Genomic DNA, 15,533 nt, shown 5'->3' on the forward strand with positions numbered 1-15,533 from the left:
TGTATTTCAAGCCAAATTTACCAGAAACTGAATTCATATTAATAATCTCCATAAAATGACCATATTCTTTATATATGTGTGTGTGTGTGTGTGTGTGTGTGTGTGATTATTTGCTGAAATACGAGACCTAAACTAATCATTTACCGTAAATCATATTATTAAGCTCCATAAAATGGCTATATTCTTTTGTATATGATTATTTGACATAACTCTCTCCCAAATGCATTTTTTGCATCCATACAATTCAAACTCAACATCTAAACTATTATTTAATAGGCCCTTCAATTTAATTACAAGTTTACAACCAATTTTGACTTGGACTTTATCAAGCCGGAATTTAGGGAATTCGTCTGTTTTTTTTTTTTTTTTTATATGTACAAACTCAAACGTATGAACTATATTGATTTTGTTTAAGTGAAATCTAACTGCTTTTGCTCGGACTAATTTATATTGGTAGACTCCATTAATCTTTTAAATATAAGTGTCTGATGTGATTAGTTAATATTACTATCACTTTAGAAATTTTTAGCAGAGATTAACTGTTCTAATATGGTAATTAAATTTTATTATAACATCTAAATATAATTGTGTAATTATTTGTGGTTAGGGTCATATTTAATGATATGCACTTACGATTTGCTTTATGCTTTCCCCACCCAAATCATTTTCTCTACTTCATTATCACTTAGCTCCTAAGAAATATACGCATCCATATCGTCCTCTCTCTTTCCTTCTTTATATCTCCGTCGTTTTCTTTCTTCTGTTTTATATTTTTACTTCAACCTTTTATATATTCTTTTCTTTCATCGCAACCATAATGATTACATTAACATTATACAACTCCTTTTTGGATCTATGACTTTTCCCTGTCAATTCTTTTTTTTAGAGAAATACTTATTTATCAACAGGTCTTGAGCGGGTAAATATGATTTTCAACAAAATGTTGATGATGTTGTTTATTCACAAAAATAATATATCCAAAATTCAATAAGTAGAAACGATTTATTTTACAATTTTAAACTTGTAAATATGGAAATTAAACTTTTAAATTTTTTTATATCTCTCTTTGTTTAATTTTAATCTGGAGGGGTGATTTTTCTTTTGTTTTTTTTTTTTGTATCCTGGCTTAATAACGTTTAGGTTTTTTTTCTTTTGCTAAAATATAAATATTTTTCTATTAAAGACAATTCTATTTAACATTCTCTTGGCTTAACAATGTTTAGTTAATACTGCTATTAAATTCACAAATTAGCCGGTAATGTCATTTCGCAGTTTAATTAAGGTGGCGGGCAGGGGTACTAGTACAATACATTTGTACCTCTGGAATGAACGAAAGGCGGGTGGAGCCCACAAGCCCATAACCCGATAAAGACGTCTCATGTGGCGTCGATTGCTGTGTTACTGTTTGACACGTGGCAAAGTATGCCAGCGTGGTCCGAAGAGGCTACAGCTCACATGTGGCCCCCCATCATTGACCTCAATACTCGATAAAATTTTTTACAGGTCATATATACAATTAACGTAAAAAATTTAACAATTTTACAAACATAGCACTCATTATAGTTTTGTGCGTATTTTGTTTACCAAAAAAAGAATTTTTTTAAAAAATATTATTATATTAATTGAGATAAAACTCATTTTACATATTTATTTTGTATATTATAAAATTATTTTTAAAATCATGATTTGATTTTCACTATTTGGTAACACCTAGCAACACTTAAAGAAAAAAAAAACCACTTTCATGGAATGAGTTAAAATCCTTTTTACATAGACAACTTATTTTTCCCTTAAATTCAACAAATAGACTCTAGTAATTTGAAGTAACAAGTAGTTTTCTACTACCTCCTATTCTTAATATAGATTTTATTTAAATTTTATTTTAGTTTTAAATATAAAATCCAATTCACTGTGTCTCTTATATTTATGTATTTTTTCCCAAAACAGTTATTCTAATAATAATAGTTCTAATTAATACACTTGATTAGTAAATATATTTAAAAAAATGATACATATTTATTACAAATAACTAAATTAATTTATTTTGTTTAATATTTTTAAATTAATTAATTAGTTTTTATATTTAAAATAGGAGGTAGGATTTATTAGGATGGCTCATGCTACAAACATCCTTCGGTCAAATAAATATTTCTTACCTTCCACTCATGCGCATTGCAAGCGACGTGGCCGTTACATGTCGTTTATTGTTGGTGGCAGCTGGCTTTTACCACAACGACACGGTATCCTCGGCCCCTCATCCCCTATCTTTTGTTTGTTTGTATTTTTACCAAACATCACTATTTATCTAACGATCAACATGATATCATATCTGTGTGTGTATAAACAAATTATATAATAATTTTTAGTGTTTATAAATTATAAACACTGTAATTTACTCATTAAATTTTATGTAATGAATAAAATATACTAGTTCATCGTTAAATTAAGTGTTTAGTTTAGCTAAATCAATCGATTTAAATGAATATATGACTAAATTTTGTGACTTTAATTAGGTATCTGTGCATTTTACGAAATACTAAATCATGTTGTTTTTCCGTCCGTGCTTGTTATAAATCAATATAAGTTGTAGAATATAGAAAATACTACTTTATACTCCATGTCCCTAACTATGAGATAAAGCTTTTTTTCTTCTTCTTTTTTTTTTTTTTGACATATGAGATAAAACTTTGAAGGTCGAGGTGCCCTTTTCAATAGTATAATTTTTTGGAAAATACATGTATCAACTTGTTTATTTATATAGCCGCATATAGTCATGTATACAGAACTTAACATAATATATTATCTTCGATCCTAATTATACAAATGAGTTGTTGTAACTAGGATCAGAAGTAGTATATAACTTGATGTGAATTTTTTTTCAATGAAAGTACTTTTCATAATTTTATGATATTTGAATTAAGTATGAGAGAAATTTTATTTTTTTATGTGAAATTTTTTTAAAAAAATTCCTCTCAAACCGACCCGAAATTAATTTTTCATTTCATTCAAGGAGATCCCAGGATCCAACTAGATACCCTCCTTGTTAGATAAAAGCGTATCTAGCAAGCTCAAAAGACTTTTTTTCAAAAAACAAAGGAAATTCCAGCTCTTATTTCCATTACCAGGAGACATGTCATCTCAATTTCTCCTTCTGCTTTGTGTTCCCGCTCTGCGTCTCTCCCTCTCTCTCTCTCTGTTGGAAACAGCTTCTATAAAAGACAAATCAAATGCAATGATCTCCATGGCTTCTGGGGGAGGAAAACCAAACACGACCCTTTTCTGTCTCTCCTCCTAGACTCATTTCATTCCATTCCATCAACTCACATTAATAATAATGGCCAAGTGGAAGAGGAAGAACTCCCCCAAGCAGCTGTCCTACATCTCAGTCCCCTCACAGATCATCAACCCCATTTCCTCATCATCTCTCCAATCTCTGCTTGACTCTCCCAAGAAATCTTCAAGGAACCATAATGCCTTCTTCTTCATTAATGGCTTCTTCGCCAGACACTCAAAACTACTCTGTTTTTTCACTCTCCTTTCCCCTTTCCTTCCTTGGCATTCTCATGTTCGTCCCCTTTTTCTCTCCCTACCCTTGTGCTATAACTCTACCAAATGTTTCAATCTCCAGTAGTTATCATTAAAATCCGAACTTGGTGCTATTTCCTCATATGGGCATGCCTCAAAATCCGAGCTTGAGGCTTTTTCCTCTGAGAATGGAAGAAAGAAGAAGATGAAGCAGGGGATTCGGAGTTTTGGAACAACCAGATGGATTGGGGTATAGGCCATGTTTGGATTTCAACAAAGAGTTCAAAAGAGAAAGTGAAAGGATTGTGAAGGAAAAGAGAAAGTATTTGATGGTTGTGGTTGCTGGAGGACTGAATCAACAGAGGAATCAGATTGTGGATGCTGTTGTAATTGCTAGAATTCTTGGGGCCGCTTTGGTTGTCCCTATTTTGCAGGTCAACGTCATTTGGGGCGACGAAAGGTAAACATGACAGACCCACAAGTTCAGACTTCCAAAAATTTTCTCCAGAAACACCACATTAATTAACAAGTTGGTAATGAAATGAAGATAAGTATCTAAATATGGTTGAGCAGTAATTAAACTTTCAACGAAGGTTAAGTTTTTGGCTGGGCAATGGAAGCTGGGAACGATCTAAAGACTTAATGAATGTTTACTGAAAAGTTTAATATTGATTTGGTTGCAGTGAATTTGGGGAAATATTTGATTTGGAACACTTCAAGAGAGTTCTTAGGGACGAAGTGAGAGTGGTATCAGCATTGCCTTCAACGCACCTCATGACAAGGCCTGTGGAGGCAAGCCCTCCTCTTCATGTCACTCCTGCTTGGATCCGTTCTCGTTATCTCAAAAGGGTATGAAATGTGTTCTGCTTTTGTTCTTTAAATGTCCCCTTCTATGCTCCAATTAAATAGGTTTGATCTTCTATGATCTTTTGTTCCTGTCCCCTCCAAATGTACACAAAGTAGGAGGGAACAGAACCATTTGATTTGGAGGCAAGATGAGCTTCATTTGGTTTCTATTTTGACTTTTTACATGCTCTTTTCTAGTTTAGTTTTATTTGCATAACTTATACTTGAGTCAGAAGAGTATTAAAAAATTAATTAGGTCTTTACCTTTAAATGTCCATTTGAGGCCATAAAATTTTGTAGAGTCAGTGATTTCATTTTCACTTTCAGAATATCATCTGTGGTAGGATCGAATGAGAGCTAAAAGGCTCAACGACAATGATCAAATTAAAAATATTTAAAATAATTGAGACTCACTTATAAGATGTTAAATTTAAAAAGAATAAACTAAAATAAAATTTTAGTGAAATCCATGAAGCAACAAAATATTTACAAGGAAACACTATTATTTGATCACATTTGTCGATGACATAGGCAATGACATGGTTATAAATCTAATGTTTTAGACAAGAACTTTGATCAACTTTCAACCCCCATGTGTGCTTATTGGGTGCAATTCCATTTGTGGTTGATTCATAAGCTTTGTCCACTGATAACTAAGGAAAACTTAGGTTTCTCCCAGTAAAGTGTGGTAATAATATGATTTTGTTGTCCTCTCTCAACAGCTCAAAAGAGAAGGTGTTTTGCTCTTACGTGGCTTGGATTCTAGGCTGTCCAAGGATCTTCCTCCCGATCTTCAGAAACTTCGATGCAAGGTATTGCGCTTCTTTCTTTAATTCATCAATTTGACCCTTTTAGTTTGAAGTAATTTCATTCAACTCTTTCTTGAATTTTAGAGGATTTAGATTCAATACAGTTTGTGTGTTTTCAATTCAATCTCCACCTTTTGTTTTTGATCCACTCCGTCACTAAATTGTCATTTGGTTTGAGCTTCAAACAGACATAATTCCACTTGGTGAACCAAATGATGATTCAACTCAAATAATGAAACTATTTCCAACACGATTGAACTAAAATTTGACAAACTGCATTGAATCCGTACACTAACAGTGGCAAATTGTGTTAATCTACATTCAATGAAGCCTCTCTTTTTTTTTTTGGGGGGGGGGTCAGGTTGCTTTTCACGCACTAAAGTTTGCAAAACCAGTGGAGGAAATTGGGAACAAGATTGCAGAGAGAATGAGGAGAAATGGACCCTACATAGCTCTGCATCTGAGAATGGAAAAGGATGTGTGGGTGAGAACAGGATGCCTGCCAGGTCTCCAGCCACAGTATGATGAGATTATCTACAATGAAAGGATGCAGCGCCCAGAGCTCTTAACTGCAAGATCAAACATGACTTATCATCAGAGGAAACTGGCCGGCCTCTGTCCCTTGAATGCCATGGAGGTTTCCAGGTAGGGGCGTGCGTGTGTGTTCAAGTCTAAGAGAAAACCATATAACTTCCTCTAATGAACTATTGGGTCGTATTTATAGGCTGCTGAAAGCTCTAGGAGCTTCAAAAAGCGCGAGAATTTACTGGGCTGGAGGGCAACCGCTGGGTGGAAAAGAAGCATTGCTTCCTATAATTAGAGAGTTTCCACACTTTTACAATAAAGAAGATCTCGCCTTGCCAGGAGAACTAGAGCCTTTCAGAAACAAGGCTTCTCTAATGGCTGCCATAGATTACATAGTCTCTGATAAGAGTGATGTTTTCATGCCTTCTCACGGAGGAAACATGGGCCACGCACTTCAGGTATGCTTCATAGTGGTTCATCCACCCTCTAACTTAGTTACTTCGTATATATAAACCAGATGGAACAATAATTTGCAGGGCCACCGAGCTTATGCAGGGCACAAGAAATACATAACCCCAAACAAAAGACAAATGCTTCATTACTTTATGAATTCTTCTCTCCCAGAAGCAGAGTTCAACAGAATCATCAAGGAATTGCACAAAGACTCATTAGGGCAGCCTGAACTCAGAACAAGCAAGGCTCAAAGGGATGTCACCAAATATCCTGTCCCAGAGTGCATGTGCAATGATTCACATGCACCTTCCTTCATATAACTCAACGTCATAGGCTCTGGGCTGATTACTCGACAGAAATAGTGAATGCTCCTGACACGGGAGTTGGCTCTAGTTTTGGTTGGTCCTATTATTTTTGGAAAGCAACTTGGGAGATTTGTAGGGAAACTCTCACCGCAGGTGCACTCACGTCATTCCTTAAACATACTAAATTATCATTCCTTAATTCTTTATGCCAAAAGCTCGTAAAGGCTGCTAGAAGTCTCGCCACAAACAATCTTGTGTTCAGTTTCAACTCTAGTAATATTAAATGAAAGAATTAAAATGTGTAGTTTCAAATCTGTAAATTTAGGTTTGAGCAGTGGGGAAAAAAAAATTTCATATACACATCACCAGGCACCAGCCATGAATAATAATTAATATATCAATATATATAATATTTATAACAAGCTGTACTAATCACAAATTATGAATAGCGCTCGTTTTTTCAAAACCAACGTACAAGTGCGTCTAGTTATTGGTATAAGTTGAAGCATTGCCAAATCGACCCCCCTTTCTTTGTTGGGGGGGGGGGGGGGGACCGTTCCAACTTGTCTAATAGCTTGATTTTGGCATTTTGATGTGATAATGTATTTGTGAAATAAATACAACTAGCCCCAAAATGTTTAATGAACATGGGCATGGTTATAGACCATAAGATTCAGCATAGCAGCAAAGAAAAGTTGAATAAATCAAATCACAGTCACAAAACAATGAGGCTAATGACATAATTTAGTGACCGCAGAACCTGTTTGATTCTTCTATTGTAATTTGTCATGAATGAGAAATGAGACAAAAATTTTCTCCTCAGTGCTTGAGATTTTGAGGTGGCAAATATCCATTCCAAGCTCCAACTTGTAGTACCAGATTTTGCTGTTAAGACCCACTTCTGCTTAAATAGGAAGCAGCAAGGACACCAATACCCCCGGAAGTTTTTGCCTGCCTGGTTTTCCACTTCCCATAATTATATCAACATCTTCAAATTGAGGAGTCGCCTTCTCACAAGTTGCTCAGATTACATTAATAATGCCCATCACGCTTCACAGTTAGAAGTCGTCGCCTTCTCAGACTGCATCAATAATGCCCATCATGCCTCAAGCAAGCATGATTCTTCTTTTGAAGAAATTGACCAAAATGGTGATAGTGCCACTACTTTTCCAATTATGATAAGTGTTGGCGACACCAGTTGAGCAGATGAAATTTTCTCAGCAAGGTCCTTCAGTTCTGAAAAAACCTGCATTATTGCAAATAGTAAAATCAGTTGTTAAAACTGATTACCCGAAAAGCTCAGCCTTAAAGCATCCATTATGCAGAAAGTTGACTAAGAAACAAAATGATCACCTGGAGTAAGTGAACTCCTGATTAAAGAATTGAATCAATAAGTGATCATACAGTCAAAGTAGAACGAAGAAAGCAGCTATTGGTAATGAATAGAACAATGATATTAATAATACTCACTGTGCGTTGTTGGGGTGTGGTCCCTCGCTCAATGGCTGCAGCTGGGGTCTGAGGGGATAGACCATGATCCATTAACTTCTTGGCCAGTGAAGGTAGGGTTGACAAGCCCATATAAACAACCAAGGTCGAATCAGGATCAGCTGCGGTTTCTGCTACAAATAGAGGATCTGTTCCACCTTTCCTTGAATGTCCTGTGAGAAACCTCACGCTCATTGAAATGCCACGGTGAGTCAATGGAATCCCCAGCTCTGCTGCAATCCCCGATGCTGCAGTTATACCTGAAGCAGTGAGAACACTGATTATTTCAGGATCACCATGTCTTCTCCTATTGAAAACACTCATAGAACTCACAGATCCACGCACATCTCGTACAAGATGAATGAGTGTAACAGAAATTGTGCTTCATGCTTTGTGTAGTACTTTTTCGCACACGTGCACATAAATATTTTACATATAGGTCATTAGGTCTTGTGTTATTTCAGGACATTCAAATGTTTAAACTGTATATAGTGGCAAAAAAGTAACACTTTCTTGTTCTCTATTTAAAAGCAATGAGACGTATTGTGGCCAAGATATAAAACTATGACGGTTATCATCTTTCCGGAACATTTTAGATATTACAAATATAATCCTCAATATAAGACTCAGACGGACATACAAAATGAAAATACATAAAAGTAAATATAGGTTTCATGTCATAATTACGAATCATTTCTACAATGTCTTTGTATCATTCTTCGTGTAAGCTACTATACATGCAACAGCGGAGGAGCTAACCAACACTTCATAAGAAATTGCAACTGTTGCATACCTGGAATAACTTTTACATGAATACCTTGCTGTTGCAGAAAATCCATTTCTTCCCCACCTCTCCCAAACACCTAAAAATGCCCAATAGTAAGTATTTAAAAGATTCCACAGTTCGCAACAGAAATCACAAAAGGGGTAATTCATTAAATTAGTGGGGGGAAAATGTCACTCAAGACCCTCCCAAGTGAAAACTCACCAATGGATCACCTCCTTTAAGTCTCACAACAGTAGCTCCAGCTTCTGCAAAACTCAGAAGAAGCTCATGTATTTCCTCCTGCCAAAAAGTTTACCAGAAGAAAACAAATTAACTTTCACTGACATTAAGGCATGGAATGGCTCTATAGCAATGAAGGAAATGCCAAAAAATCGAAATCCACAAAGAAATTCCCGCAGAGACTCAGCCACTTGCTAAGAACTACAGACGACAACACAGGTATAAAACACAACATAAAAACAACCTCAGAACATGACGAATTATGAAGTGATCAAGGGTAATTTGAAGTATTGTATAGTATGTGATACGAGTGTGCGGTTCCCTAATAAAACCCAATATTCCACTGAAATTCACAACAAAGATAATCCTCTTTATTTATTTTACCTGGGTTCTGCTGTGGTACCCCGCAGTTTTACCCACATAGAGAAGCTTAGCATCAGGACCAACCAAATCCAACACATCATTCGACACCAATCTATCATACAACAACAAATCAGCATTCTTTATAATCCTAACCGCCTTCAACGTCAAGAGCTCAGGATCCCCCGGCCCAGTTCCGACCAAGAACACATTCCCCTTGGGAGAACCGTCACCTCCGCCGCCGCACTTCCCTTCACTTTCCCTCTTCTCTCTAAGCACCTGAAGCAACTTGTTCAGCTCCGGGAGCTGCAGGGCAATCTCGTCCTCCCTGATGGATCCCGAAGAGGATGGGAGAGGGCAGGACAGAGTTTGCCCCAATTGGTTCTCGTAAATCCATAGGTCCCTTTGGTACTTCTCGATGGAATGCTTCTCAGTGAAAGGCGAAGTAGAGAGATTGCAGTTAAATGAACAATTGGGTGGTAGGTTCGACGCGTGGGCGTTTCTGGAATGAGGTGAACTGCACAGAGAAGAAGAGAAAGATGCAAACTTGGGAACAAGAGCCATAATGTAGAGCTGTAGAGAGATTAGGAAGATACTGGGAATTGGATTCTCATATATGAGCTGATGAAAAAGAAGAGGACGCGTTGAGAAGGAGGGAAAAAAGGGACAAACGGTATCCCCGGCCCACGAAGCTTGACTGGGATGGAACTTGGAGGGAGGGAGAAGGCAAAGTTGCTTTTGGGGATTTTGGAGGGACGTTATGCCTTTTCCCTAGTTGATGATCGGGTCGGGTTTTTGGGTGGGACGGAGCTTCGTTTATATGCTAACCAATTGTTATACGCCAGTTGTCAGTAAATGTACAGATGCGGCCTCGTCTGTCACAGGTGGCAGAATTTGGAGTAATTTGAATAAGAGGCGGAGATGTAGATCATCACGACCTTCAGGGACCTGTACAGAGCAAGGGGACGCCGAATGCAAGCCATATGCGGCGGCTGCAGCAGACTTTTTTTTTTTTTTTTTTTAAATATTCCTCACCTAAGAAAATGAATCCATCCTATTCATGTAGGATTGAACTTGTAATTTCATATTTTAAAAAAAAACTTAAAAATTATTAAGTATCTTCGACCTGCATTTTATCGATTAATAACTCTTATACTATGACCTGACCCCTAATTCGAAGCCTTCCCTTCACATTGGCTGTGGTGATAAATTTTTCTTGGGCTTTTTAGCTCTATCTTTCATATCTCATTTATCACTTGGCAAAAAAGTCTTTTTTTATTTATAATTTTTCTTCTTACTGTATTCATGTAATTCTTAAAAGTAGTTTTACTTCGTATATGATTGTCTATAATATTTAATCTCTCGTTTGCACATGAATTTTTTATTTATTTTGTAAAATCAATCAATCAAAGATAATATAAGAACACAAACCAGCAAATCACACTACAAATCATAAAATTTATTCTTCAGAGTACCTCCCCGTACACTACTCAGGACAAAGCATAATTTATTCATATTTTTGAATAAATAACGATTTATATCTTTAATATTATTAAAAGACATCATACTTTCATCTTTTAAGAAGATAAATATTTACCAACAAATTGTTAATTAAAATGGTAAGCGGTTTCGTCTTTGTAAGGAAGAGAACACAAATTCAAATCTCGAGAAGCATACTTATTAGAATGGCCTTAACCTTAACGCTTTTGGTCTGACAGAGATTAATTTCAAACTCAAAGTGACTTACCAACAAGTTTGCCATATAAGTTGTTGGTTAAGACAATAAGCGGTCTTATCTCCATAAGAAAAAAAACTAGAAGAGCTTTAATTTTAATGTTTTCGGTCCACAGATAAGTCTTGAATCTAAAATAACTTGAGAATATTCTGAGTTATTAAAAAAAAAGATAATACTTAGAAGTGTCATCTTTAAAATTAAAACAAGCCAATGACACAATACTGAGTAAAAAAAAAAAAGAGCTCAATTTCATAAAGCGTTATCAAACTAGAAATAAATGAAGGAAGGATAGAATTGGAAAAGAAATAGATACTACGTGTCATATATTTTAAACTATAAATATTATCTTAAAAATAAATTAATACTCTCCGGTCCTTATTATAAGACCCCAATCCATTTTGTCTCTTATATTATGCATTTTTTTCTAAGATAATCCTTCTAATAATGATAGTTTTAGCCAATATACTTAATTAGCAAAGATATTTTAGGAATGACACACACTTATTTATTATAAATAACCAACTTAACTTACTTCCTTAATCTCCTCAAATAAGTCAATTGGGTCTTATAATTAGGACCGAAGGAGTACCATAGAATAGCCACTCATATTTTATGAACAATACATGTATGGGGAATTGTTTAGCATAGTTTAATATATACTTTAATTACAGTATTTTTTTTAAAAAAAATTAATTATCAAATCTCTATGATTTCGCTTGATTTTTACTGGGTTCTTCGTATATTTTTCTTTTTATTAAGATGTTATAGTTTCGCCTAATTTTTAATTAGGTTCATGTGAGCTGTAGTTTTTTTTTCTTATATTTATCAAATTCTTATAATAAAAAAAAGGTTTTGACCATTTAATTATGAGATCTCTTGTTCGAGTTGTCTTTGAAAAAATTACTTTTAATTAGTACCAATGATCATCAAATACTACCTTTGGTCTTTAATATAAGATTTTATTTGACTTTTATTTTGGTCCTAAATAGAAGAACTCAATCCACTTTGTTTATCATATTTATGCATTTTTTTCGAAATAGTTCTTCTAACAACGGTAGATCTAACTAATATACTTGGTTAGCGATGATATTTTAAAAAAGACAACACATATTTATTACAAATAACTAATTTAACTTCTTTCCTTAATCTCTTCAAATTAGTCAACTAACTCTTATAATTATGACCAGAGGTAATATAATCTAATTAGATAGCCATATAAACAAAGTACTAATATTGTAATATCAATTTCATAAAAATGTATTTAACGATAATGATGAAATTTTATTTTGGTTTGAACGAAATTTGGACCCTACTTCAATTTCTGACTCCAATATTTGTTGTAAAATAGTACGAGTAAAACAATTTTTAAAAAAACAGAGAGAGATAGAGCAACAAGAAAGAGAGAGAATAAAAATAATAGAAATACTTTTGTTTATTTTATTCCTCGAGTGAGATAGGCATGAGAGCACAGCTCAATATTGTATAAGTCAATGGAATCATAAAATAATTAATTGTAAACTAATGAATCATAATTTATATTTCATGCTATAAAAAAAAATCACAAGAAGAGTCATATAGTTATGAACTTCAAGTTATAATAATACTAACCCTGAAAAAAATAAAAAATATGACAGGACATTAGAAATAGACATCCACATGCTTTGTGTCCATGGCAATATTATGATCGTAATTTTTCTCAAAAGAAAAAACAGTTGGTGCATCATTTTAGAATTACTAGTATTATATTCATTTATCGATGCTACGAGCTAGACGTAATTATTGACCCCAAGGATCGCCTTAGTTAATTTAAAAAAATGATTATAGCATAAATAATACTATTCGACTCAAGGATGCTGTCCTGATCCTATGGAGCGCAGGTGCATGAAATGGGCATGTGACCAAATTATTAGGGTATATGCATAAGAAATTGGGATGGAAATAGTTATACATATATTCAATTAATTTATATATATTTGTGTATATAGTTAAATGAATATTTTAAAAGTAAAACAAAGATATTTTAGAATCAAAAAAGTGAAATATGTTGGGTAATTAGCTCTTGAAGACTTGAATGGTTATTCAATAAATTAACCTCAAGTTATGTAGTATCAAAATTAACATGTAAGATATCATTGTTGTGGACTATTACCTCATGTCCTAATTATAAAACAAATGAGGTATTATTTTTATTGAAATTTTACAAGCTCATATATATATATATATATATATATTAATCATCTATGTATAAGCTATCATCCATATTTCTGTCGGCAGAAACTGAAAGTAAAATAATTATTTGCCGTAAGAACAGAGAGAAAATCACAGGTACAAAAGAGAAGCGATTAATTCATCACTTCAATTCACAGAATTAATTATGATAGAGCAACAAAAAAGAAGGAACATAAACTTTCTCTCATGGAGGTCATAGATTCATAGCGATGATCGTCAACGTACGTCTTCTTTGATCACATCAGAAAGAGATCAGATGGGGTGGAAGAAGATGAAGAGAGCTATCTATCTATATATATATATATATATATAGAGAGAGAGAGAGAGAGAGAGAGCAGCTATAAGCGAGAAGGTTGAGAATTAAGAGGGAAGTAAGAAACAACAATGGGAGCTTCAGATTTCTGAATCTGTGTGTGTCTCAGCGTTAAAGAACCTGCTTCCACCGCATGCCCCTTATTGCTTTCATCTTCTTTTCTGTGCTTCGATGAAGAAGAAGAAGACGAAGCTGATGCTGATGATGATTTGGCCGTGAAGCAGCAGAACATGGTGGCTCACACACAGGAAAGTTGTATTGCTTTATGAGTTCATTACAATGCAAGAGGAAGAAGGATGCGCTGTTTTATATATATATAAAAGCTAGGAAGATAAAGAGCAGGATATATTTGGTATTCTGCCTTTCTTTTAAAGTTTTTGCTTGCTCCCCAAGTTCATTAATTATGTGTCTAGTGCTTGACTTTGACTTTAACACTACCAACCTTCTAACCTCTGAATACTATATACATACATATATATATATATATATCCTCTCTTGAGTAGTTTTTTTTTTTTCCCCCTTCGTTCCTAGAAGGAAGGTGGGATGCCTCTTTCCTTTGTAGCGTTCATGTCCCTATCAGTGGACAAAAACCAAAACAGAAAAGCACATGATCTTCTTACTATGATGTATCCTGCGTCTTTATCTTCCTTTCATGAACATATACATTTAGTACTGTTCTGATCCTAAACATAATATTCATTTTATAATGTAAACTATACTATAAAATGGGTTTTATATTTAAGATCAGAAAAGTATTATAGATATGGAGGTGTTTGGATTAGTTTTGTAGAAATAATTTTACGAAGTCAAGTGAAAATATTAAATAATTTTGGAGTTTTCAAACACTTCAAAGAAGAAGTAGAAGTAGAATGTTTTATTTGAATATTTGAGTACTGTCATGCATTTTTTTAAAAATATGGGATTTCTAGATGTTTATTTTTAATTAGTTTTAACTGGTATTAGGATATGTCCATCATACATGACATGATTAGAGTTTGGTGGGTTAGCTCCCTTGAATTACGTGTTAAAGTAGCTTTATTGTGTGGCTTTTGCGAGGGATTCTACTGCTTCGATATTTTGGCTTCGATGATATGCATTAAAATATATATATATATATATATATATATTTGGAAGATGGAGTTTGGTGGTATAATAATACTGCGTTCATCTTTACCTTCGGCTTGTTTCCATGGGTCAAAAAAACACGCACACAGATGAGGAAGTTACAGAAAACATAAAAAGAGAAAGTATATTTACTGTGTGTGTGCATATAGCAGCAAATTGGCCGCCAAATGCACCAGGTTTTCATTGGGTAGGGTTTTGTATAGAGAAAATGACAGATAACTAAGCTTGAAATAAGAATATCCCAATTTAGGAAGCTAAAGATTAGAAATGACAGCCAGAGAAGTTATTCTCAAATTAAAATTTTGAAATTTAAAAGAAATGACAAAAACACCTTTTTTGTTAAAAAAAAAAAATAAAAGTTTAACCTTTTGCCGGCAATAGGCCACCATAAGCAACTAGCCCAAATGACACACCACTTTTTTAAAATAATTTCTCACCTGTGAATTAATTCTTTTTTATTGGCTTAAATGATCAAAAGGTAGTGTGGCTCAAATCCCACCCCTACCACTTTGTTCTCTACTATATACAGCATAGCAAATAAGGAGGAAAAAATGAACGAACGAGATTTTTTTCCTATTAATCTAGATATTAGGAAAAATATTTTTTGCCAAATAAATACATATAGCTTAAAATTTTCTCTTTCTATGCTTTTTTTTTTTTTTTTAAACTGTTTTTCCCCCTTGATTCAGATCAAGTCTTGGTTTAAAGTCGTAATGGTTAACATTCGGCTCAGCCAGTCCGAAGCTTTTGCACCCATTTGTTCCAAACCAAAATTCGATCTGTGGGCTGTTTTCAATTTTCATGGCAGGTAAAA

The 15,533-nt window shown here is 34.2% G+C and overlaps 2 protein-coding genes across 2 annotated transcripts; one reads left to right on the forward strand and one right to left on the reverse strand.

The window, feature by feature from the left end:
* Positions 1 to 3,653: 3,653 nt before the first annotated feature.
* Positions 3,654 to 6,669, forward strand: LOC114727040 (O-fucosyltransferase 20). The gene is made up of 6 exons (XM_028913790.1): positions 3,654 to 3,985; positions 4,209 to 4,374; positions 5,094 to 5,183; positions 5,542 to 5,825; positions 5,905 to 6,163; positions 6,242 to 6,669. Exons 1-6 carry the CDS (start codon positions 3,855 to 3,857, stop codon positions 6,476 to 6,478), a joined length of 1,167 nt encoding a protein of 388 aa, XP_028769623.1. The 5' UTR covers positions 3,654 to 3,854; the 3' UTR covers positions 6,479 to 6,669.
* A 333-nt stretch (positions 6,670 to 7,002) lies between these two features.
* Positions 7,003 to 9,913, reverse strand: LOC114727127 (siroheme synthase). Its single transcript, XM_028913881.1, has 5 exons — positions 9,342 to 9,913; positions 8,940 to 9,017; positions 8,745 to 8,814; positions 7,934 to 8,211; positions 7,003 to 7,709 (listed from the first exon to the last, which is right to left on the reverse strand). The coding sequence occupies exons 1-5, from the start codon at positions 9,879 to 9,881 to the stop codon at positions 7,563 to 7,565; spliced, it is 1,113 nt and encodes a 370-aa protein (XP_028769714.1). The 5' UTR covers positions 9,882 to 9,913; the 3' UTR covers positions 7,003 to 7,562.
* Positions 9,914 to 15,533: the final 5,620 nt, after the last annotated feature.

Source organism: Neltuma alba, unplaced genomic scaffold (genome assembly GCF_004799145.2).
Source record: "Neltuma alba isolate B1F8T4 unplaced genomic scaffold, ASM479914v2 tig00000367_pilon, whole genome shotgun sequence".
NCBI classification, from domain to species: Eukaryota; Viridiplantae; Streptophyta; class Magnoliopsida; order Fabales; family Fabaceae; genus Neltuma; species Neltuma alba.